At 39.3% G+C, this 26,171-nt stretch overlaps 1 protein-coding gene across 3 annotated transcripts in view; it reads right to left on the bottom strand.

Annotated features, from left to right (window-relative positions):
- Positions 1-26,171, bottom strand: part of SCML2 (Scm polycomb group protein like 2) — a 116,874-nt gene that overhangs the window by 12,947 nt on the left and 77,756 nt on the right. For all 3 annotated transcript variants that reach the window (XM_030807413.1, XM_030807412.1, XM_030807414.1), the window contains exons 8-11: positions 14,070-14,287; positions 8,356-8,476; positions 6,228-6,431; positions 4,592-4,774 (exon numbers count right to left, since the gene is read on the bottom strand). In XM_030807413.1, the coding sequence (XP_030663273.1) occupies positions 4,592-4,774; positions 6,228-6,431; positions 8,356-8,476; positions 14,070-14,287 (726 nt within the window). The remainder of the gene's footprint in view (positions 1-4,591; positions 4,775-6,227; positions 6,432-8,355; positions 8,477-14,069; positions 14,288-26,171) is intronic.

Below are 26,171 nucleotides of genomic sequence, written 5' to 3' on the forward strand. Positions count from 1 at the left end.
TCTCAAGAAAACAAAACAAATAAACAAAAAAACACATTATGCTAAGTGAAAGAAGCCACACACAAAGGCTGCATATTATATGATTCTATTAATATGAAATGTCTAGAATAGGAAAACCTATAAAGACAGAAAGTCAATAAATGGTTTCCAGTGGTGAGGGGGAAGAGAGATTGAGGGATGATAGTTAATAGGTATGGGATTTCTTTTGGGGGTGATGAAGATAGTGGTGATGACTGCACAAATCTGTGAATACACTTAAAAAATATTGAATTGTATACTTTTAAAAGGGTGAAATTATGGTATGTGAATTATATCTCAATAAAGTTATTGTAAGAAAAACATCCTCAAGGTATAGCAATCATAGGAACTAATAAAATCAAAGTCCAGAGGGGGAAGAACCATTCTAGTCTAAACTGAAGATTTCGTCATATTTTTTCCCTGTAGGAATCTGCTGATCCTTGGCACTACAGTGAAAATAGAACTTGACACAGGCAGAGGGCTATGCCTAGGCAAAAATAAATCAAAAAAGATTTAGCAGCTTCACACAGCTGGAGTGACAAATCAGAAACTCAAACTCATAGCTGGTTTTCCCCCATGGGATATTTGCCAAGTTCTGGAGCTATACAGGAAGCTGGGGAGTTAGGCTGAAAACTCTTAAAAGGCACGCTGAAATCTCTCACAGTCTCATGATGCTTAAGAAATAAAGACCCACCAGGGGGTCTTTATTTTATTGTGTGTTTGTGGCAAACACACAAGCCACCTAAACACAGGTGCGAAGTTGTGATAATACACGAGGAAGAAGGCTAAAGAGCTGAGCAGCAAACCCCTGAAGGAGAGAAGTACAATTCCCCATAGACTTTCAAGGCTAAGGAGCTAGGGAATTCCCAGGTTCTCAATCAAAAGCCTGGGAAAGTAACACCTGAAGAATAGCGAGGAATCAGGAGAGAGACTGAGTCTTACTAAAACTGCTATTCAGTCCCAACCCAGCTCAATCACTGAATGGAATGAGCCCTCCTTTCTGCTTAAAAAAGAGGAAACTTTTTAAAGTAGAAATCTGGAGCTTCTGCGGATCTTTTATATACAATGTCCCACATACAAAAAAATAGTGGTAAACATGCAAAGAAGTAAGACCATATAACCAACTATTGAGAGAAAAACTACTGGTGTCAGTAGACAAAGACTATAATGCAATTTTGATGAGTATGTTCAAGAAAACAGGAAAAATGGACAGAAAAGATCAAAGAATAAAAAATTTCACCTGAGAATTATAATCTATTTTAAAAAGCAGAGAGCTGATAGGAAAGTAAATTGAGGCAACCACTTTGAAAAACTGTTTGGCAGTATCTACTAAAGCTTAATCTACGCATTTCCTGTGACCTAGCAATTCCCTCCAAGATAGATACAGGAACAGAAAGATGTGTATAGAATGTTCATGATAACACTATTTATAAGAGTACAAAACATAACACTATTTACAAGGGCACAAAACAGAAAGCACTCAAATGGATACATACCATGGTAGCATATTTATACAACAGAATATTATACAGCAATGAGAATGAATGATCTAACTATATGCAACAATACAGATGAATCTTACAAACATAATGATGGGCCAAAAAAGCTAGGCACAAGACTAAATGCTGTATAATTCCATTTCTATAAAGTTCAAAAACAGGCAAAAGTAATATATGGTACCAGAAATCAGGACAGTAGGTATCCTTGTGCGAAGTGAGGGGTAGTAGTGGATGAAAGGGGGTTTGACACATTAGCAGTGCTTCTAGGGTACTAGTAATAGCTACTTTTCCAACCAGGGACTGATTATACAGGCATGAAAATTAATCAAGCTACATTCCATGTATAATTTTCTCTATGTATACTATACTTCAGTAAAATGTCTTTAAAATTACTGCTAAAATATGCAAACACTAGATTTGTCAGAATCAAAGTCTCCTAAGAAGATCACTCTATCTTAAACTATTTTTGAGTCACTTATTTTAAAAAATGTAAGAGAAATGGGATACTAGACGTGAAATCTTAGTAATAATCAACCTCATAACATTTATATGCAACTTCTTTAACTACAAGCTAACTTAAGAAAAACATAAGAGTTCCAACTCAAAGCCATTTTCAAATGGCTAAATTAAGCATTCTGTGAGAGAAAATTAATAACCCCTAAAATAATGTAAAATATGTGGATTATTCAGTGTATTTTTTCAAATAGTTACCTATTCTGATTATTTGATTAATCTGAAAATTCAAACATTCTGTGTTCAGTTTAAAGAAGAATTACATTTTCCTTAAAATCTTTCAAAGAATGGGGTTTTGTAAATTACTGGCATTCTTAATGCTTTGTGTAAGAAATCAGGAAATGGAGCCTGGCATGGTGGCTCAGGCCTGTAATCCCAGCACTTTGGGAGGCCAAGGCAGAAGGATCACTTGAGGCCAGGAGTTTGAGACCAGCCTGGTCAACAAGGTGAAACTCCACCTCTATTAAAAATACAAAAATTAGCCAGGCATGGTGGCAAGCACCCGCAATCCCAGCTATTCGGGAGGCTGAGACAAGAGAACCGCTTGAACCCAGGAGGCAGAGGTTGCAGTGAGCCGAGATGGTGTCATTGCACTCCAACCTGGGTGACAGAGTGAGACTCTGCCTCCAAAAAAAAAGAAAAGAAATCAGGAAACTGTACTCTCAACATCTCCAACTCGTATTTTTCCCCAAATTACTCTTAGAAACAGAAAACCTATCAATACACAGACACTCCTCTTCCCACACAGGTAGCCCTTCCCTTTCTAGCCATCTTCCAAATTTCCTACCATTTTTGATGACCTCCTACCTCTCCTGAAGAAGGAAAAAAAAGGATAATATCACATGAAAACATGAAACTTCACTCTTCCTCTTCCCCCTAGTTCTGACAGCTACCTTTTGTTGCTCCTACTTCATGCCAGGCATAATGCAGGCTAAGAACTTACATATACTTTCGTTCAATTTCACAACTAAAGAGGTATCCACTTTGCAGATAAGGAAACTAAGAACTAGAGAGGCTCAGTTCTTTGTCTATGGGCACATAGCTAGTTAACAGCAGGAACTGAATTAAAATGTAGGCCGGTCAGACTTTATACTCTTTCAGCATAGAGATTACAAGGCCAGGATTGGAACCCAGGTCTGACAAACTCCAACACCTGTGCTCTCCATGCCACTGCTTCTCCATGTATACTTTTTGCAAGCATGTCACAGTATCATACCTTTATTTCAAAGGGACTCCCTGGACAGCTACACCAGAGGGGAGAAACTGGAAAGAGGACTCCAGTTAGGAGCCTGCTTTACTAAACCAGAGAAGGGGTTAGTACAGTCTGAAGCAGGGTAGTAACAAGGAAATGGAAAAAAGGGGATGGATATGAGAGATGTCACTGAAGTAGAGGAAACAAGCTTTATGAAGAAGGGTGTGGGTAACCAGGAGGACCAGAAAAAAAAGTAGTAGCTAGAGACGTGGTACCCACGCTTCACACTTGAGTGGCACGTGAATTAGAATCCCTGGATTTAAAAAGATAGTCTGTGATGGTACTCTGTATTTCCAGAATCAGCAGCACCTGGCCAGAAAACCATGCGGCAATAACACCTGAGAATTTCAGCTACTCTTAAAAGACCCACATACAATCCTGCCATGATCGGTAGAACATAGTTAGCTTTCATGAGTCACATGAAAAAGAGACAAACCACTCCCAAAAAACAAACAGCACTTGCATAAAAGCTGAAAGACCTTTCTTGCTTTACGGATCAGAAGCAAGAAACCCGCTTTTGGTTCTACAGGGCTATCTTACACCTACCCTCTTATTCAGGCATCAGTTTGGGGTTCTTATGGAAGAGAAGCAACCATGGTTCAAATGTCAAATTCAAGCATATCACAGGGCTGGGTGTGGAGGCTCACACCTGTAAATCCCAGCACTTTGGGAGGCCAAGGCGGGAGGATCACTTAAGGTCAGGAGTTCAAGACCACCCTGGCCAACATGGCAAAACCCTGTCTCTACTAAAAATACAAAAATTAGCTGGGCATGGTGGTGGGTGCCTGTAATCCCAGCTACTCGGGAGGCTGAGACAGGAGGATCGCTTGAATCTGGGAGGCGGAGGTTGCAGTGAGCCAAGATTGCGCCACTACACTTCAGCCTGGGGTGACAGAGCGAGACTCTGTCTCCAAAAACAACAACAAAACCGTATCATCATTTGTCAAACCTCAATGACTGCATCAAAATCATCTTTATAGCCAATGGGCTCAACACGCTTTGCTAACTTCTGAGGATTATAAAGGTCAGTAACTTTAAAGCCATACTTCAGTCTAATAGAGAATGTTTAACTCTGTGAGGTAGTCAAAATGAAGCCAAACATAAGTAAGCCATGGGCTTTGATTCTCCAGTTCATTATGAATACAAGCAATTACTTTCCTATTTTGAATGAACAAAAACAACTATATGTTATACATTTCTAATTAGTTCACTGTGGCGAAAATGTTTACTTTGAGGAGAACACAAGGAAAAACAATTACACAAGATTCTCAAGTTAAATAGAAGTGTAAGAGTTTACATTTTCTCTCACCTGACTGATTCTTATCATGCTCTGCAGAGCTGTGAGTATGACCCCTGGAAGAACTAAAAGGCTGGCTACTCAAAAGGTTATCACACTGCAGACTGTGGCAGAAGTTCTCAAGAAAGCGAAGAGCAAATGATGCACTGTTCACTGGAGGGAGCTGGATGGAATGAGTTTCCCCATCAAAGGAGGCTATTGGGGAAAAAAAAGGATGTCAGTAATCTCAGAGAGATGAGAAATACAACACTAATTAAAAAAAAAACTATCACTTTAGGAAAGGTATTATAAGTCTAATTTGTGTTTTTTTGTAATTCATAAAAGAATAACCTTAAATTATAAAAGCTCCTCTCAAACACAATAGCCTGTATTGGTAAAAACATCCTCATTTGAAAATACTCTTAAGTCAACAACAACAACAGAAACTCACTGATCTATGTAACACTTCCTTCTATTCCAAATATTCCATGAGTATGAATGTTGTGGTGTCTGATCATAGCCACCAACTGTATCTTATTGCTTAATGACTTCTTGAGTCACATATTTATTTAGAGCTTCTTATAGATAAAATATATTATCAGCCAAGGTACTCTGCCTATAGTGAGCTTAACACAGCATGTAAAACGAAGAATCTGTGACTTTTGTCCGAATTTACATTATTCTGACATAATTTGTCCATTTTAAAAGTAAACTTTTCAAACCAGGGCTTAAAGTCTATAAATATATATTATAACTCCTATAAATGTCCTATTATACTAATATAATAAATATTACAGGCTAGCTGTGGTGGCTCACACCTGTAATCCCAGCATTCTGGGAGGCCAAGGTGGGCAGATCACATAAGGCCAGGAGTTCAAGACCAGCCTGGGCAACATGGCAAAACCCTGTCTCTACTAAAAATACAAAAGTTAGCCAGGCATGATGGCACGTGCCTATAATCCCAGCTACTCAGGAGGCTAAGGTGGGAGAATTGCTTGAACCTGGGAGGTGGAGGCTGCAGTGAGCCAAAATCACACCATTGCACTCTAGCCTGGGTGACAGAGTGAGACCTTGTTCTAAAAAGAAGAAGAAGGAAGAAAGAAGAGGAAGAGGAGGGGGAGGGGGAAGGGGGAAGGGGAGAGGGAAGGGGGAAGGGGAGAGGGAAGGGGGAAGGGGAAGGGGAAGGGAAGGGGGAGGGGGAAGGGGGAGAGGAGGAGGGAGGAGGATGGGGAAGGGGAGGGGGAAGGGGGGAGAGGAGGAGGGAGGAGGATGGGGAAGGGGGAGGGGAAGGGGGAGAGGAGGAGGAAGGAGGATGGGGAAGGGGGAGGGGGAAGGGGGAGAGGAGGAGGGAGGAGGATGGGGAAGGGGGAAGGGAAGGGGAGGGGAAGGGGAGGGGGAAGGGGAGGGGGAAGGGGAGGGGGAAGGGGAGGGGGAAGGGGAAGGGGAAGGGGAGGGGAAGGGGAGGGGGAAGGGAAGGGGGAAGGGAAGGGGAGGGGAAGGGGAGAGGAGGGGAGGATGGGGAAGGGGGAAGGGGAGGGGGAAGGGGAGGGGGAAGGGGAGGGGGAAGGGGAAGGGGGGAAGGGAGGGGGAAGGGAAGGGGAAGGGAAGGGAAGGGGGAAGGGAAGGGAAGGGAAGGGACTGAATTAGACAATGTATTAGATAAGTATACCAGTTATCACTTCTCCTCCACGATTATCTGGCTTCAGGTATCCAAAAACAGTTTTAGTTTCAAGGGCACAATCCACACAGGCCTGCACAATCCGGCGAAGCACCACATTCACCGGGCCCGGGCCAAAGTGGTCAGGCAGCTGCTGGATTCTCTTCGGATCCAGGTGAGGGCCAAAGTTTCCATGTTTGTTTACATAGACACAGACTTGAGGAAAAATGCGTATGCATTTTTGATTGATTAAAAGAAATTTTGTGAAAACACTACATAATCAATTACTATATCCCACTAGCCACTTCACTCACAGAAAACCTAAATATAGTTAATATCAATGACCATTTCTGCTACCTAAAAATATGTAGGTAAATGTATTTTTACATTCATGCAAAGACACTGAACCCACAAAGAAACAATCAAAATGTTTATTCAATTTTTTAGAATCTTATCCAAACTGATGACATAAAACCTACAGACATTTTAGGAACATCACAAAATCAATTATTCATACATTCTCACATTATATAAAATGGCACAAAGACAGATGAATATTTTCATCTTTTAATTGTATACAGAGTATAAGAATTTCCTTTCAAAATGGGTCATCTTGCTATGCTCTTTTTTGGACTGAATTTCTTTTAAATCACCAATACTGCACCTCAATTGTATTTTCTAAAGTAACCAAATAATTTAAGATATATATAACAGTTAAGTTATATTGATATATATTAATATTTTATTAATTTTAAGAAAATAAAAATGTTCCTTCTACATATACCAAGATTCACGGAAGAAAATTTTAAAATAAACTCTTTCCTTAGTATAATAAAAGCATATGATATAGAGGCAATTCATCTATAATCACATAAATGCCAACTTCCAATAATTTTCTTTACTGAGAATCAACAAATGCAAATCAATATACACTATAAAAACATGAGGGAAGCTGGGCGCAGTTGGTCACACCTGTAATCCCAGCACTTTGGGAGGCCAAGGTGGGTGGATCAACTCAGGTCAAGAGTTTGAGACCAGCCTGGCCAACATAGTGAAACCCTATCTCTACTAAAAATACAAAAATTATCTGGGTGTGGTGGCACATGCCTGTAGTCCCAGATACTTGGGAGGCAAGGCAGGAGAATCACTCGAACCCAGGAGGCAGAGGTTGCATTTAGCCAAGATCATGCCACTGCACTCCAGCCTGGGTAATGAAGTGAGACTGTCTCAAAAAAACAAACAAACAAACAAACAAACAAACAAAACGTGAGGGCACATCACTACCAAAAATAAAATAAACTGTCCCCCTAAGAAGCATGTTATTTTTAATCATTAATATTGCAAAACTTTCACACACACATAGTCTATATTTAGTATAAGAAAACTGATCAATCTCAGTTTTGCTCTGTTGAAATATACAATTCAACTTTGTGGCAACAGCCAGAGGAAGGACTGTTATCCTTCAGAAATGAAATAGCTATTAAAAATTCAACCCACGGTGCTGATGACATGGACTAATTCTACTGAACACAAGTGAAGCTAAACAAGGATTTCAATGTTTTATATCCTTTGTGTTATATCCATTTAGCTAGTCTTTCCTACTAATTAAAAATCAGAAATAATAAACTGAAAAAAATGAGATATGTTACAACAATCATTTTTAAAGTGACTTCTATTTTTAAAAAACTAAATTTACTTTTAGTCAGGAAAGAAAAATTAAAAGGAAAAAAAAGTCCAGGGAATAGGAGAGTGTAAGGGAGATAATTTTTAAAAGGCATTAAGAAAAGGTTTGAGGCAGCTTTGAAAATACATACAATACAAAAAGACAAATTTTGAAATGAGATAAAGGGAAAACAAGAATAGATTTGACAATGTAAATTTCATAAATCTTACTTAAATGGATAAAATACTTTAAGAGTATCTGAATTTTCAAGTGACTCATGTATTTAAAGACTTTTTCCTTAATGTAAAATGGAACAATCAGAATTTCAAAATACTTTAATGTGAAAAATGCTAAGATAAATGTTTAATATTACCATCTTTTTCCCCTATTATTTTATTTCCAGGACTTCGAAGACACTGAAAATAATACAGGATAAAAGATTAGTAATTCTATACTATTTTTAAAATATGAATTTACCTGTAGACATCACTATTTTACATGGCCCAGAACCGACGTCTTTATATAACATGCCACGGTCTCTGGTCAGCGATTTTAGAGAAGCTGCAGATGTAGAACATATCACAGGCAAAGGTTTTTCCTGTTAAAAACAAAGGGGAAAAAACGCAAGTATACAATACTCATTAATATATTCTTAGATAAGAAAGTCAGAAAATTATAAATATCATTGGTTTACAAAATTATTAGTTATCAGAAGTCCTCAGGTTGGAAACCCGTGTGTGTGTCATGAACTGCAGAACTTTCCAAACTGAGCTTCTCAGAGGACCACGAACTGTCCAGGTAGGGGAGAAAGAGACCAAATGGCTGGGATCCCCTGTCCTATCCCTGCTCCAACTAATCACACCTTAGCCAAATTAGTTTATTCCATAAAATGTACTTTATTTTTTGAGGTTCCCTGTAAGACAAGTTTTTTCACATTGCTAAAGAAAAGTCTGTAAATCTCTAACCCAGAGCAATACCTCCAATAGAAAAAAAATCTCAGCAAGGCAGAGGACAGTTTATTTTCAGAAAGAAGTTGCTCATCTAGTTAGTCTTTGCTGTGTCTAACCCACATTTCTCCATATTACATATAATAATTCTGACAAAATCACCACAGATGGCTTGCTAAAGTCTATACAAAATTATGCCTACTGCCTATAAGAACCAATGTCTCCTGAGCATTGTTAAACTTCACTAGCATTTTGTTTATTTTACATCAACTCTTGGGGTTTTCCAGGAGCTACCTTCAAACATGACTCTCCAATATAAGAGAAGGGACTCCTGTGCACAGAAAAGGTAATAACAGAGGGCATTTACAAGGCAGGAACAAAGGAGTAAAAAATAGAACATTCAATGTTGCTGGAATTTATTTGCTTAAATTAATGGCTGTCGTTTCGGTTGACAGTAATCTAGTAAACCACATTTTTTGTTTAACATTGATACAGTGTTCTTTATCAATGTTAAAGAAACGAAAAATTGATTTTTTTTTTGTCTTTCTATGTTGCCCTGGCTGGATTTGAGCTCCTGGGCTCAAGGGATCCTCCTACCTCTGCCTCCCAAAGTGCTGGGATTACAGGCATGCGCCACTGCCTGGACACAATCATGTTATTTTTCAGTACTGAATTATAATTACTGGGTTGATCATGTCATTCTTTCACTATTTTAAAACTCTGAAATCTGAATCCTTTGTCTTGAGACATACCAAGATAGTATGTTTGCATTAACACTGAAATTGAATAAAGGTACATTTACTGAAAAAATATGCTCCTGCACTCCTCCCTTAAGGGGAGGAAGAAAATGACAACTTGTATCCAAATATGACATAGACCCCATAAATACATACAAGTATTATGTATTCATAATAAAAAGTAAAAATTTTTTAAATAATTTTTAAAAGATTAAAGTACCTGCCGCTTCTCCATCCCCATCATCAAATAAACAATGTTTTCAGAGAGAGCTCTCCAAAATTATCAAATTAGCTTGGAACTGGAAACTAAAGCAGTCAAAGGAAACTATTTGGTGTTATCTTACATTTTCGCCATTATACCAACTAATCACAAAGACATTTCAGAAGCTGGAAAATATACACACATGTTAATTTTTTAATGCATTTAAAATATTATTTCACTTTAAATTTCACTATTAACTTTTCTTACTTTTATTTTTCATTTAAAAAATTTCATCTGCTACCATTTATATTAGAACAATCTGCTTGATTTTTTTCAATGTTCATGACTATATTTTTGAAATATTTAGCTTTCACTTTTGATTTTTATTTTGTAAATTTTGAGTGTTTTTAAAGAAAAATACCAGTATCAATATGTTTTAAAATCACAATGTTATTTTTTTTACCATACAGCAAACATAAGTTGAAACAAAATGGAAATGTTATAGATACTGATATGGGATGGCTGAACTCAGGAACGTGTAAGATAATACTGCTGGCATTTAATTCAGTCAGCTGCAAGAGATCTGAAAAGATTCTATGTCTTTATATTTAGAGTGCATCTCTTGTAGACAGGATATATCTGGGTCTTTAAAAAAAAAAAATCCATGTTGATAATCTCTGTCTTTTTAACTAGAAAGGATAATCCACTAACTTTTCATGCAATTACCAGTATGTTTGGATCTGGGTCTACTTTTTTTGTTGTTGTTGTTTTTTGAGATGGAGTCTCACTCTGTTGCCAGAGCTAGAGTGCAGTGGCGAAATCTCGGCTCACTGCAACCTCCACCTCCTGGGTTCAAGCAATTCTCGTGCCTCAGCTTCCTGAGTAGCTGAGATTACAGGCACCTGTGAGCATGCCTGACTAATTTTTGTATTTTTAGTAGAAATGGGGTTTCGCCACGTTGGCCAGGCTGGTCTCAAACTCCTGACCTCAGGTGATCCACCAGCCTCAGCCTCCCAAAGTGCTGGGATTACAGGCGTGAGCCACCATGCCTGGCTGGGTCTACTATTTTATCGCCTGTTTTTGATTTGTCTCCTCTGTGTTTGGTTCTGTTCCTCCTTTTCCTTTCCTTTTTTTCCCCCCTTTTGAGACAAGGTTTCACTCCTGTCACCCAAACTGGAGTGCAATGGCACCATCTCAGCTCACTGCAACCTCCACCTCCTAGGCTCAAGCAATTCTGCTGCTGCCTCAGCTTCCCATGTAGCTGGGGCTACATGCGTGCACCACTGCACCCAGCTAATTTTTGTATTTTGTGTAGAGATGGGGTTTTGCCATGTTGCCCAGGCTGGTCTCAAACTCCTGGGTTCAAGTGATCTTTCTGCCTTGGCCTCCCAAAGTGCTGGGATTACAGGCATGAGCCACTGTACCCAGCCCCTCCTTTCCTTTTCTTAATAGTTTATATTCCTTAGAATATTTTATAATGAATATATTTGAATATTCAAATATTCCTTAGAATTACATTTTAATTTTCTATTGGCTTTTTAGCTATACTTCTTTGCATTTTTTTTTTTTACAATATGCCCTGGGGATTAGAATGTACATCCTTAACTTTCTACAAGCCACATAAAGTTAATATTGTACCACTTCACATAAAATGGTGAAATCTTGCAATGATATAGGATCCATATCCCCCACGTCAGGCCTTTATACTACAATTGTTTCATGTCTGTTAAATATAAACTCTGCAACACTGTATTGTAATTAGTTACAAATAGTCTTGTTATTATAAGTCATTTGCATTTACCCAAAGATTTGCCATCTTCAAAACAATTCCTTTCTCTTTGAGAAACCAGGTTTCCATCCGGTCTCATTTTCCTTTAAGCATTTCCTGCAGTGCTGGTTCGACAGTGATTTATCTTAGTATGCTTTTATCTGAAAATGAAAATGTCTTCACCTTCATTCTTTTTTTTTTTTTAAGAAATATTTATATCTTTTGTTCCATAGAAAAGAGTAATAAGGGCCGGGCGCGGTGGCTCACGCTTGTAATCCCAGCACTTTGGGAGGCTGAGGCGGGCGGATCACGAGGTCAAGAGATCGAGACCACGGTGAAACCCCGTCTCTACTAAAAATACAAAAAATTAGCCGGGCGTGGTGGCGGGCGCCTGTAGTCCCAGCTACTCAGAGAGGCTGAGGCAGGAGAATGGCGTGAACCCAGGAGGCGGAGCTTGCAGTGAGCCGAGATTGCGCCACTGCACTCCAGCCTGGGCGACAGAGCGAGACTCCGTCTCATAAAAAAAAAAAGAAAAGAGTAATAAGGAAAAGATTTCCTTCACAATAGCAACAAAAATCATAAAATATGCAGAAATAAATAAGAATAAACGAGAGTATAAATTATATGAAGAAAACTATTGAATTCTACTAAGGAATCTTTTCTACTTTATTAAGGTATAACTGACAAACAAAAATTATATATACGCTAAGTTCACCTTCATTCTAGAAGAGTATTTTTGATAGATACAGAATTTCGGGTTGACAGTTTTTTTTTGTTTTGTTTTGTTTTGTTTTCCTTTCAGCCCTTTAAAGATGTTGTTCTACTCTATTGTGGCCTCCATGGCTTTTGATGAGAAATGTCAGCTGTTAATCAAATTTTTGTTTCTCTGCATGTACTTTTTCATTTTTACATTGTTACCTTTAAGATTTGCTCTTTGTCTCTGGTTTTCAACAGTTTGACTCTAATATGCCTCAGCTTAGATGTCTTTGTGCTTATTCTGTTTGCTCTTGGCTGAGTATTTTGTGTCTATGTATTTCTTTCATGACATTTGGAAAATTTTGAGACATTATTTCTTCAAATATTTTTTCTGCTCCAGTTTCTCTTTCTTTTCCTTTTGGGACTCCAATTACATTGTATTGGACCTTTGATATTATTTAAAAGGTCTCTGGGTCTCTGTTCGTTTTCTTTCTCAATCTTAGTCTTAGTTTTTCACACTGGATAATTTCTATTCTATCTTCCAGTTCATTTACTCCTTCTTCTGTCATCTCCAGTCAATTCTGGTTAATTCTGTCCAGTGAATCTTTTACTTCAGATATCGTATTTTTCAGTTCCTGAGTTTCAATTTGGCTCCTTTTTATCCTTTGTTTCTCCAGTAAGATGGTCTTTTTAATCAGTATGATTGTGTGTGTGTGTGTGTGTGTGTGTGTGTGTGTGTGTGTGTGTGTAATGTCATCAAAGACCAGTTGAATAGCCACTTTAAAATTTCTGTTTCCTAGTTCTAATATCTGGGTTATACTTGGGTCTGTCTCAGTTGATTTTCTTTTCTCTTGAAAATGTTATTCATTTTACTATGTATTTGGGTAATTGTGAATTACATTCCAGATGTTACAAATATTAATTTGTGCAGATTCTAAATTCTATATTTCTCTGATGATTGTTATTTCTTTTGTTTAGCTAGTAATTACCTTGGCTGGACTTGAACTTTCAATTATGATCTAGGGCCTAATTTCATCCAGCCTCAGTTCAGATCTTTTGCTTTAGCTACACTGGCCTGTGTGTATTAGACAAACATGCTCAGATCAGGGGTCTGTCAGAGACGCTGATAGACAGAATTTGCAGATCCCCTCTCTGGTCCTTTCCTTTCCAAAATCCCTCCATTCCCTTTAACAGCCAGTTTTCCTGGCTTTTCTGTTTTCTGGTTTCCCTAGGCCAGATAAATTGTTTTTCTACTAATACTCCTGTTGCTTCACATGCTACACAAAGTGTACTTGACCTAAGGCTTAAAACCACAACGATGGAAACTCACTTTGTGTAACACCCCTTCTCCCAGTGAGTACTTCCCCTGCCACCAGAATCTGTCTGCTTCCATTCACTCTTCAGTGTCTTCAGGTTGTTGCTTTTTCTATTATTTCTAGGTTTTAGAGTTGACTCCAGCATTATTGAATTCATCATATTGATTCTTCTCTCCCTGCCCCAGTTTATTGAGGTATAATATATGTACAGTAAGATTCACTTCACATTGATTTTTAAAGTATACTGAGTTTCAAATTAACTAGTCTGAACATAAATACACCCATGTATTAATAGTACTTTCATTGTGGTTTTGAAGAAGTAGAACACTATAAAAAGTTTTAAGTTTGCCCAAGCAAAGAAATAACAATCTATCGATAGTTATGTGAGGCTTTCAAAAGCCTACATGCTCTTAGTACATTTCTAAAGACCCTCATCATACTCTTAGTAAATTCCTAAATTGTATGTTATAAATAATAAGGCACTACAAAAACCTATAATACAAATTAGGAGGACATACAACTAACCTTTTTTCCTGAGTTTGGACCTTTTTTCCTTGGTGTGATATTTTTAACAGAACTGCTCCTTCTGGGGACTGCAGTAGGTCCAGGTGGTTTAATTCGACTTGATCTCCTGACCTGCTGTGTTGGTAATATTAGAGTAGTTTTCTGTGGAGACTGCATTGAATGCTGGCTCGCTTCGGAAGGAGAAGACTCTGTTTTTGCTATATTCTTTACAATAGGAACTGAGGAAAAAAATACAAAAAATATTAAAGTAAATGACACAATTAAGGCATTGTCTCCTCATGACTCAAAATAAGTTTTACTTGACCTTTAAAACCATTTCCAAAGGTTATTCACTGAAAACCACTTAAAACTAAAAGTACCATCTGAAATGAAGTTTTAGGTATCCTAAGATTTCATATTATCAGAAAATAGTTTAATTCTCTATAAAAAATAAAGAAGTTTTTATTAGAGGAATCAGTAACTTCAACTTAGCATGGTAAAAACTTCTGGCAACTTACCTATTAGGAACTTTCCATATTTTTACGGGAAGCACAAAAAGGAGTCTTTCCTTCAGAATACACTATCCAATTATGTCATATACAGGGATCATCTCTCACATCAACATAGAAAAACATAGCAAAGCAATTGCCTAGGGCTCCTGCTTCACGTTTCAGAGGGCAGGGGCTCCCTTGCTCTTGACTTTTTTTCAGATTTAATGAGGTATAATTGGCAAATAAAAATTATATATTTAAGGTTAATATACATTATGTCCCTATATGTATGTCTACTAATAAAGTTTCATATACTAAAATAGAGACTCTACATTAATGTTGTCATGGAAAGACCACTATCAGGCCCAAGTGATTTGTAGCTACTAGTTTCCTTGTAGCCCAATCCAGTTTCAATATTCAAATAAAGGTTACCTGCCAGGTTACTTTTGTCCATGTTCACATTTAAGTAAAAAGAGATATGTTTAGTATTAATTCCTTGATAATTTCATTATTACAAATAAATGAATTTTACATAGTAAAAAGCACTAATGCTTAAAAAAATTCTTTACAGGAAGAACTATGTAAGTGAAACATGTATACATCTATGCAAAAATCAACTACTGTTATTTTGAGGGCTTCATCTTACAACTCCAAACCAATCTGCTGCTTTGTTCCTCCCACATTCAAAGACTATGTACATGTAAATCTGACCCGCAATAGATAATACCACATCTTTTCTATGGCCTTTTTATCTACCTTCTACCACTTACCAAACCAAGAGGAAGGAACAGCCCATCCTGAGCTGCCAGGGCAAAGAGAGGACCACTTCACTGCCAACATCACTTTCCCCCTCATTTACAAGTAGTTCACCTACTTACACCAGCCTCTTTTTACCTCATTGCCATAATCTACTTCATACTCCAGGCTCACTTCCACTTTTTTGAAAAAGTCCAGTAACCTAACACACATTATTTCTTCATACATAGTCTCCCCGTCATCATCTTAAGGAATCTGATCATCGTACTCTTGGATGCTTCATCATCCTGACCTTAGCACTGGAGAGTTCAGCTATTTCCTGAAATGGCTGTAGTTGGCAATTTCTGAAACTCTTCTATCTCCAAGACAATCAACCATGTCCCCTTTCTCCAATTCCAACTTCCTTACCTGTTATCTTTGCTTCAAACCAACTGATCAGGCTTTACATTCTCATTATGACATCTATCCACAAGCCCATATTCCATTTTCATGCAATCCATTAGCTTTCTTCTGGCTTTGCTTTACTCAACCTGCACCCAACTGTCCAACTCCACCAAAAACCCCTAACTAGTATACCTTCTTTTATCCCCCATTGATCTTTGATCATGTCCAGAATGTTAGTCCCCATCTCTGAGTCACACTATCATCTGCTTTCTCTGGTCCTGAGCTATAGAACAAGAGTTAGCTATCTTTTTCCAGGAAGGGCCAGATACTAAATATCTCACACTTTGAAGGCCACATAAGGTCTCTGTCGTACATTCTTTTTTGTTTGTTTTATTTTTGAGACGGAGTCTTGCTCTGTCACCCAGGCTGGAGTGCAGTGGCGCGATCTCAGCTCACTGCAAGCTCTGCCTCCCGAGTTCATGCCATTCTCCTGCCTCAGCCTCCCAAATAGCTGGGACTACAGGCGCCCACCACCACGCCCAGCTAATTTTTTGTATTTTGTAGTAGAGACGGGGTTTCACCATGTTAGCCAGGATGGTCTCGATCTCCTGACCTCATGATCCGCCCGCCTCGGCCTCCCAGAGTGCTGGGATTACAGGTGTGAGCCACTACGCCTGGCCCTTTTTTGTTTCTTTGTTTACTTGTTTTTCTACAACCAATTAAGAATATTTAAAAAATTCTTAGCTTACAAGCTACATGAGCTGGATGTGGCCCTCAGGCTATTGTTTGCCAACTCCTGCTTTAGAACATTAAGGTGTTACTGGTGTCTATAAAATCCATGCTAACCTCAACTGAGGAGTCATTGCTGCAACTCACTGATTTCCAAGTATGTTTCCATGGTAGAAGGCTTTTCCCTATTTAAGTTCCCATCTCCCTCTTTCTCTATTCCATTCAGGAAATGACCCAATCTTCTACTTTATGAGAAGATTAAAGGCTATCCTTTGGGGGTAAACTTAAAAATCCCATTTTTCTGGCTGGGCGCAGTGGCTCACGCATGTAATCCCAGCACTTTGTGAGGCTGAGGCAGGTGGATCACCTGAGGTCAGGAGTTCCAGACCAGTCTGACCAACACGGTGAAACCCCATTTCTACTAAATAGAAAAAATTAGCCAGGCGTGGTGGTGCATGCCTGTAATCCCAGCTACTTGGGAGGCTAAGGCAGGAGAATCACTTGAACCCGGGAGGCAGAGGTTGCAGTGAGCCGAGAATGCACCATTGCACTCCAGCCTGGACAACAAGAGTGAAACTCCATCTCAAAAAAAAAAAAAAAAAATCCCATTTGTCCATTTTAAAATACTTTTATTTTCAATCATTCTCATCTTTTTCACTTACATCAAATGAAAAGTTTTCTCTCTAGTTTTCGAAGTCCAATCTTCTTTTATTTATGCCTTAACAACACCTTTCTTTGGTTCCTATGGGACATTTTGGTTTCAATTATCTCTTCTCTCCTCAATATTTGATCACTCAATCCCCAACTCCTTGCTGTCTCTTACAACTTTCACATATCCCTTATTTTGAAGTTACCTCCCTGTTTCTGATACACTTTCAAGCCCTTGAGTGAATTCCCTCTTTCCACTCACTACTATGAATAAAACATCAAGAAGAATTACCTATACTTGACATTTCAATTTCCTTATTATTCCATTTCCTTAGCCCCTGTAATAAACTTTTCTTCCCCCAAACATATTTTAAAGAAATTATTTTCCAAGGTCATTAATTGACCTCTTTTTAGTTACTGATATGGTTAGGCTTTGTGTCCCCACCCAAATCTCATCTTGAATTGTAATTCCCATAATCCCCACATGTCAAGGGAGAGACCAGCTGGAGGAAATTGAATCATGGAGGCGGTTTCCCCCATGCTGTTCTCGTGATAGTAAGAGAGTTTTCTCACGAGATCTGATGGTTTTAAAAGGGGCTCTTCCCACTTCGCTCGGAACCTCTCTTTCCTGCTGCTTTGTGAAGAAGGTGCCTTGCTTCCTCTTTGCCTTCCACCATGAATGTAAGTTTCCTGAGGCCTCTCCAGCCATGCTGAACTGTGAGTCAATTAAACCTCCTTTATAAATTATCCAGTTTGGGGCAGTTCCTTATAGCAGTATGAAAACAGACTAACACAATTACTAAACCCAAATAAAATGTTCATTCTCTTGACTAATCTACTGATCTCTACAGTTCTAGTCCCCAACTCTAAATATATAGAATGAAGAAGAGGAATAATTGAGCTCCAGATCTGGGTTCAAATTCCTGTGCCAGGTTGGTTTAAGACAGAACCTAGGAATATAGGAGGTCCTCAAAAAATACTGAATGAACGAATGAAAAATATTTTCAGCCTGCAAGTCAATGTTATGCCCCCAAAACTAGTATATTCTATATAAAATAAGCAGTTAAATTGTAGCAAATAAAACAGTAACTTCACAGAACATGGCAACTATAATGAAATCAATATTTGATCTATTTTGGCATTTAAAAACTGAAGCTATAGTTTCAAATAGTCCCCTAAGGTATATATATTTGTTCTATATTATAATAAAAACTCTTTGATGTATGGCATATATGTATGTATGAGCAAAGTTAAAAAAAGTACTATAATTTTTTTTTTTTTTTTGAGACAGAGTCTCACTGTGTCACCCAGGCTGGAGTGCAGTGGCATAATCTCGGCTCACTGCAACCTCCACCTCCCTGGTTCAAGCGATTCTCCTGCTTTAGCCTCCCAAGTAGCTGGGACTACAGGCACGTGCCACCATGCCCGGCTAATTTTTGTATTTGTAGTAGCGACTGGGTTTCACCATGTTAGCCAGGCTGGTCTCAAACTCCTGACCTCAGGCAATCTGCCCACCTGGCCTCCCAAAGTGCTGGAATTACAGGCATAAGCCACCACGCCCAGACAAAAATTTTTACATATGAACAAAATTTCACTTTAGAAAGCAGGCTTTTCAAAGTCAAGGACTCAGTTTTTTGGGGATTTTTCATTTTTTGTTTGAGACAAGGTTTCACTCTGTCGTCCAGTGCCAACGTGCAGGAGTGAAGTGATGTGATCATAGCTCACTGAAGCCTTGAACTCCTGGGCTCAAGTAATCTTCCCACCTCAGCCTCCTAAGGACTCGATTTTATTGATTGCCATATCCCCAGCACCTAGAATAAAATACTTTTTAAGCCAATTCAACTAAAAAGGAAAGAGTAACCATTCAATACATTACACATCAAAATTAAACTCCCAGGAGCAACCATATAACATACATATAGATATACATACATATATACACACACACACACCATGCTGAAACTCTATTCAGTATTAAACTACCTGAAATAGGAAATGGATTTGTTTAAATAAGGCTAAAACTATATATAAAACTTTGTGTGTTCATAGTGGTCACAAAGTGAATAAAAATCTTTTTGAAAAAGTTATGTGAAATATAAAGAAGGATATGCTACTCATCTTTAATAAAACTTTTATGTAAACAACCAACACAAAATTTACCTGGTTCTTCAGCTTATCTTCAGACAGAACAGAAAATGTCCAGGTAAGAAAGACATCCAAGAAATGATAACCATTGAATTGTGGAAATGAAAAAGAAATTAACAAATCTTGGGAAACAATCTAGAAGGCAAGGAGTAAAGCCAACAGGGGGTCTGGAAGCCTGGAATGAGGAAAACTAGAGAAAGAAAGGAGATAGGTATCAATATTTACTGGCTACCTATTACATGCTAGGCACTTCAATATCCATTATTGCATGAAATCCTCCCAAACATCCTATGATGTAGATATTGTTTCCTCACTTTACACATGAGGAAACATAGGCTCTGTGAGGTTAGGTAACTGAGCCAAGGGCACCCATTTGGTTAAGAAAGTTTGCCTCCTAAGCGCATGCCTTTTCCAATATGCCACTCTGCTTTCTGTCCTGTAACAACAACAACAAAAAAAAAGGCCATCATCAAATTCACTCCCAAGTCAAGGTGCATGTGTGTGTGTTTTTTTTTTTTAATGACCCAATGGACAACCTTGTGAACTCCTATGTGCTGTTTCACTATATAGTCAATAGTCAACAGGTGCTCTCTGACAGGGAATCTTGTTTAGAAAAAAAAAATCAGATGTGAAAGCATGTTTATAGGGAGAAATATTAACAAGCAGAGTAGCCCCCCGTTATCCATATATTCTGGGGGATACATTCTGAGACGCTCCCCCACCCCCCTGCCCAGTGGATGCCTGAAACTGCCAATAGTATCAGACCCCATATATACTATGTACGAATTTTTTTTCCCTTCTTTGCAATTTCATAGATAAAAGTTTTGTTCTTACTGTAGACCTTGGCAACCTAAGCATATGATTTTTGTCTTTCCTTATTCAGTCAACAACTTTCACCTTTTCACTTAAAGGAAGACTGGAGTTCATATACGCTCAGCTGTGCTGCCCAATGTCTCTGCTTAGAACTTTGCTCCCTGTCCCACAGAGCCCAGATTGCCACAAACTAATCAATTATGGGCAGCAATAAGAGCAAAGGGGAGGTAGGTCAGGTAGAAACCCCGTGAGCTTCCTTCATTTGCTCCTGCTGCCATCCCATACCATAACACTGGCCTTCCTTGACTGGTGTCTTCAGATACTGCTCTATTTCTTCTCTCCCTTCCCCCTACCTGTTATCAAAAGAGGCACTCATCCCATCCCAGAGGTCAACCTTGCTTTGGGAATTAAACATTCATAACAGCCAAGTCTGCTCTTCCTCTGAAAATACCTTTTGAATACTCAAGGACTGTTATTGTCAGATAAGAGTGACTTTACCTCTCCATAAGCATAGAAGTCCTTTAAATGTATGTTTATTTCCTTATTTTCATCAACAACAAAATATCCTTTAAGAACACCTCAAAGGCTGAGGAAAACTCTAGAAGGAAACCACAAGGGGTAGATACTAGTGGAAAGGAAAACAAGGAAGCATTTTCCTGGTACTTATCACAACAGGCATCTGGAAGTCAGAAGCCAGCTGAACACTAAGAATTTTCAGAGATCACATGGACATGGGGCTCTGTTACCAATTGCTCTTTACAGCTATTCCTTTCCCTGCTTCTCACTATCTATTGTAGGAACACTGGTTCCAGACTAATTAGGTTCAAATCCAGCTTCGCCACACAATACCTCCTATGAGATTTGGGGCAGATTATTTAAATTTTGCATGTGGCACATTTAATCAACAGCAGCACCACTCACATCACCATCCCTGTCTCTATTCCTACCCTCCTTTCCCAGGTCCTAAAGGTGTTTCTTGCCCTCTTCTATCAATGGATTAGAGACTGGGGAAGGCTTGTTGCCACTGCCTGACAAATGGAAGGAAAAAAGTTTTCTCCAAAGAAGGAAATCCTACTTACCTACACTCTCCCTAGCTAATACCTTCTCTACTTCCTTTTGAGACTAAGCTTCTTTAAAGACTAGTCCATGTTCACTATTATTACAATTTTCTCATTTTTAACCTGCTATAACAACATTTCCACAGATAATACCTTTTAGGGAACCTTTGTGTGTTAATATCACCAACAACTTCCTAACAGCCATTGACAATGGATGCCTCTTCCTGATCTTACTTGATTTTTAGCACTAGACACTCTGCCTTCTTTTTAAAATTCTTTCTTAAGTCTCACATAGCAACTCTTTCCTGAGTTCCCTCCTACTTCCGTCACTTTTCCAGTAGTGTTCCTCATGACTGACTGCCTTCTCCCCCATCCCCACCTCAGTTTTGAGTGCTCTAGTTCAGTCCCATTATTTCAGCTACTGCCTATAGTAATGATTACTAAATCATTCACTCTCATGTTCTCTTGCCTGCTCAAGTGCATGCATACTTGCACACATGCCTGCGTACTCTCTCTCCCTCTCTCTAGCATAGGCCTCTTGCAAGTTCCAGAGATGTTTTCAATAGCCAACTAGATATCTACATAAGCATCCCAAATTCAACATTTCCAAAAGTAGAATCCATTGTGTTTATCCTAAATTCTCTATCTTGATGAATGACATTACCTATCTGAAGTCAGAAATCTTGAAGTCATCCTTGTATGCTTCCTCCATCCACATGTCTAGCCAAGCCTACCTCCCAAGTATTTCCCAGATGTGTTCTTCATGCCTGTCAATGACTTGATTCAGGACCTCATAATGATAGAAACAGGAGGTAGAGAAATTCCGGGAGGGTGGGTTCCCAGCAAGGGCCTTACCCTCAAGCCAAAAAGCTTGATACCGTGGCTCAAAGCGAGAACTTACATCTCTGTTTTACTGCTCAAATGTTGCCTTTTCCAAAACCATCCATGGCCCCCCTCACCCCCCATCCTGTGCCCATAAAAACCCCAGTCTCGGCTGGCAGAGTGAGGAGAAGTAGCTGGACCTCAAAGACTATGGTTGGACATCACAGAGAAGTGGCTTGACTTCAGAGGGACAGCTTGCCAGTGTAGCTTCAGGGGAGGATTGCCTTCCCGCTCCGTCCCCTTTTCAATTCCCCATCCCACTGAGAGCCACCTCCATCAGCAATAAAATCCCCCACATTTATTATCCTTCAAATTCACTCATGCAACCTCATTCCTCCTGGATGCCGGACAAGAACTCAGGTGCCACGAGTGCGAGTGCAAAAGGCTGTCACACTGACCCTCCACTGAGCTGTTAACAAGCCATCTGTGGATGGCAGAGCTAAAAGAGCACTGACTGTTAACACTCCCTCTGGGGCTTCAGGGGTCACAGGTACCCCCCTAGATGCTGCCATGGGGCTCCCATGGAGTTCACTCCTGCCAGCACCCAAAAGCGCTTGCCCTGGCTCCTGCACCTGCTCACCTGTGTGTTCCTCTTCCCACAAGGGGTGGAGTGTAGCAGGTCCAAGTGAGTGGAGTTTGCCCCTGCCGGCACCAAAGCAGCCAGCTAGTGCACTCTGGTTCCCACCCATGAGGGGGTCAGGGAAATATCCTGCTTCAATAACCTCTCACATAAGCTACAACATTAGCCTCTTAATTGCCATTCCAGGCTGCCCTTTCTGATCCATACTCTAGCCCATAAGCATGATCTTTAGAAAATACAAATTGTATGTCACTTTTCCACTTAAAACTCTTCAGTGATGCCACATTACCTACATGCTAAAATCTTAATTCCCTGGTCTGCTGTCTAAGGCCCTCTACTATCTGCCCTCTGTGTATCTTCATAGCCCCATCTTTTTTCCCAGCTATCATTATAGATTCTGCCATAATCATCTGTGTAAACCAAAAAATAAAATTCTAAGCCCCACCCCCAACCATCGGAATGGACTTCCCCCTAGGATAGGGCACTTTAAAATTTAACCTGAAAGACTGGTTCAGGTCTGATGAGAAACAGGTGTCGGATATGCCTCATTATACCTCTCCAGCATTAATATCAACACAGACCTTTAGTCTGATAAGAAATATTTATGATCTATTCTCTCTGAAGACTGCTACCTGGAGGTTTCATCTACATGATAAAACTTGGTCTCTACAACCTCATATCACAACCCAGACATTTCTTCCTATTGATAACTCTTTCAACCAATTGCCAATTCCAAAAATTTTAACTCTATGACCTGGAAGTTCCCCACCTTCGAGCTGTCCCACCTTTCTGGACCAAACCAATGTATTTTCTTAAATGTATTTGATTGCAGTCTCATGTCTCCCTAAAATGTATAAAACCAAGCTGCACCCCGACCACCTTGGGCACATGTTCTCAGGATCTCCTGGGGGCTGTGTCACATGCCAGGGTCACTCATATTTGGCTCAGAATAAATCTCTTAAAACATTTTACAGAATTTGACTTTTCATCAACATCTGCTCAGGCTTCCATTCTCACTCTTTCTGCCTTCACAGAGACGGATCCTCCTTTCAGGAAAGGCCTTCCCGTCCTTGTCGTCAGTGGCTAAACTATTACATATTCTTTGAAATTCTGCTCAACTACCAGCTCTGTAAAATTCTAGCAATAAGTTACCCAGGCAAACATAGGACCATGATGCTCACACAGCACACATACTGTATGTATTTATCTCTATTGGCATAGACCTTATAACATCTTATCTTTATTTACATATATCTATCTGTCCCACCACACTGTGAGTTCCCTTAGGAGAAGGAACTATGTTAAGTTCCACTGTTATATCTCAAATACCTGGTCTAGGGCCTACCATATAATGTGCATCCAATAAATGTTTGCTGACTGTTAATGCTAATGACTGTTTAAAATTCAAGTTTTTTTTTTTTTTTTTTTTTTTTTTTTTTGAGACGGAGTCTCGCTCTGTCACCCAGGCTAGAGTGCAGTGGCGGGATCTCGGCTCACTGCAAGCTCCGCCTCCCAGGTTCACGCCATTCTCCTGCCTCAGCCTCTCTGAGTAGCTGGGACTACAGGCGCCCGCCACCACACCCGGCTAATTTTTTGTATTTTTAGTAGAGACGGGGTTTCACCATGGTCTCGATCTCCTGACCTCGTGATCCGCCCGCCTCGGCCTCCCAAAGTGCTGGGATTACAAGTGTGAGCCACCGCGCCCAGCCTTAAAATTCAAGTTTTGTCTCTGATCTTATATTCTCACAGAAACAATTCAGGCTGTTTATGCATTAAATTGACTATTATAGCTTGATCGTAACATTTTACCATATTCTTGGCAAAAGTAAGCTTCAAATACTCATTGACCAACTTAATTTTTAGAATATATTCAAAACGGAAGAAGAACTGCAAATTTAGGTGCCACTTTATACATGTTCATAGTAGCACTATTCACGGTAGCCAAAAGGTGGAAAGAGCCTAAATGTCCATCATCAGAGAAGTGGATAAGCAAATTGTGACATATCCATACAAAGGAATAGTATTCAGTCATAAAAAGGAATGAAGTACTGATATATGCTACAACATGTATAAACCTTGAAGGCATTATACTAAGTGAAAGACACAAAAGGTCACATCTTGTATGATTCCATTTACACAAACTATTAATATCTAGAATAAGTAAATCCATAGAGACAGAATATCGATTGGTGATTAACAAGGGAAAGGGGGAGAAAGAAATGGGGAGCAACTGTTTAATGGGTACAGGGTTTCCTTTTAAGGTGATAAAAATGTTTCAGAATAAAATGGAGGTGATGGTTGCACAACATAGTGAATGTACTAAATGCTCTTGAATTGTTCGTTTTAAAATGGCTAATTTTATGTTATGTGAATTTCACCACATCTAAAAAAAAAAACAAAACAAACAAACAAAAAACCAACCTTGGGATAAATAAAAACAAGGAAGAAAATTTGTTTCTGTTTTTGTTTGAGACAAGGTTCTCACTCTGTCACCCAGGCTGGAGTGCAGTGGAGTGATCATGGCTCACTGCAGCCTCGACTTCCTAGGCTCAAGAGATCCTCCCACTTCAGCCTCTCAAGTAGCTAGGACTACAGGTATGCACCACCACACCCAGTTAACTTTTTTATTTTTTGAAAAGACAGAGTTTCGCCATGTTGCCCAGGCTGGTCTCAACCTCCTGGCCTCAAGCAATCCACCCACCTCGGCCTCCCAAAGTGCTGGGATTATAGGCAGGAGCCACCATGCCAGGTCAGGAAGGAAATTTGCAAACCTCAAATGTGCCAGAGACTCTGCATATAGTATTAAAATTTGTCTTTACAACTTTGTGAAGCAAGTGTTATCTCTATTTTAAATATGAATAAACAGAGGCTCAGCAAGGTAAGTAACCACCCAACCCAGTATCACACATAAGTCTAAAAGTGGTAGAACTAGGATTCAAATTGAGAACTGTCTTACCCAAAAGCTCATGCTCTTTGTTTAAACTGGGTACTATTTTTAATTAATGAGGAGGAAAATGAAAAGAGATCTTTTAATCGAAATATTTTCTTCTATAAACTTAAACACAATACAGAATTAAATATTTTGGTTAAATATGTTTTTCAGGTTCAAATCTGAGGGCACTTACATATAAACCACAAAAAAAAAAAAAACAAAGTAGTACAGAAAACAAATATCAACATGCCCTTCCTTAATAATCCAGTGTTATAGGGGAGAGAAGATGGCCAACTAGACACAGCAGGAAGTGCCGTTCCCACCAAGAGAGACCAAATTAGCTGGGTGTGGTAGCTCACACCTGTAATCCCAGCACTTTGGGAAGCCGAGGCGGGAGGATCACTTGAGCTCAGGAGTTCGAGATCAGCCTGGGCAACATGGTAAAACCCCACCCATCTCTACAAAAATTAGCCAGATGTGGTGGCACACACCAGTAGTCCCAGCTACTTAGGAGGTTGAGGTGAGAGGATCACTTGAGCCTGGAAGGCAGAGATTGCAGTGAGCTGAGATTATGCCACTGCACTCCAGCCTAGGCAACAGAGTGAGACCCTATTTCAAAATTAAATAAATAAATAAATAATAAAAGAGAGAGAGAGACCAAATTATCAACTAAAGCACCATAATTTGGGTAGATCTTTGGGGAGA

The sequence above is a fragment of the Nomascus leucogenys genome, chromosome X (genome assembly GCF_006542625.1).
Source record: "Nomascus leucogenys isolate Asia chromosome X, Asia_NLE_v1, whole genome shotgun sequence".
Taxonomy (NCBI): Eukaryota; Metazoa; Chordata; class Mammalia; order Primates; family Hylobatidae; genus Nomascus; species Nomascus leucogenys.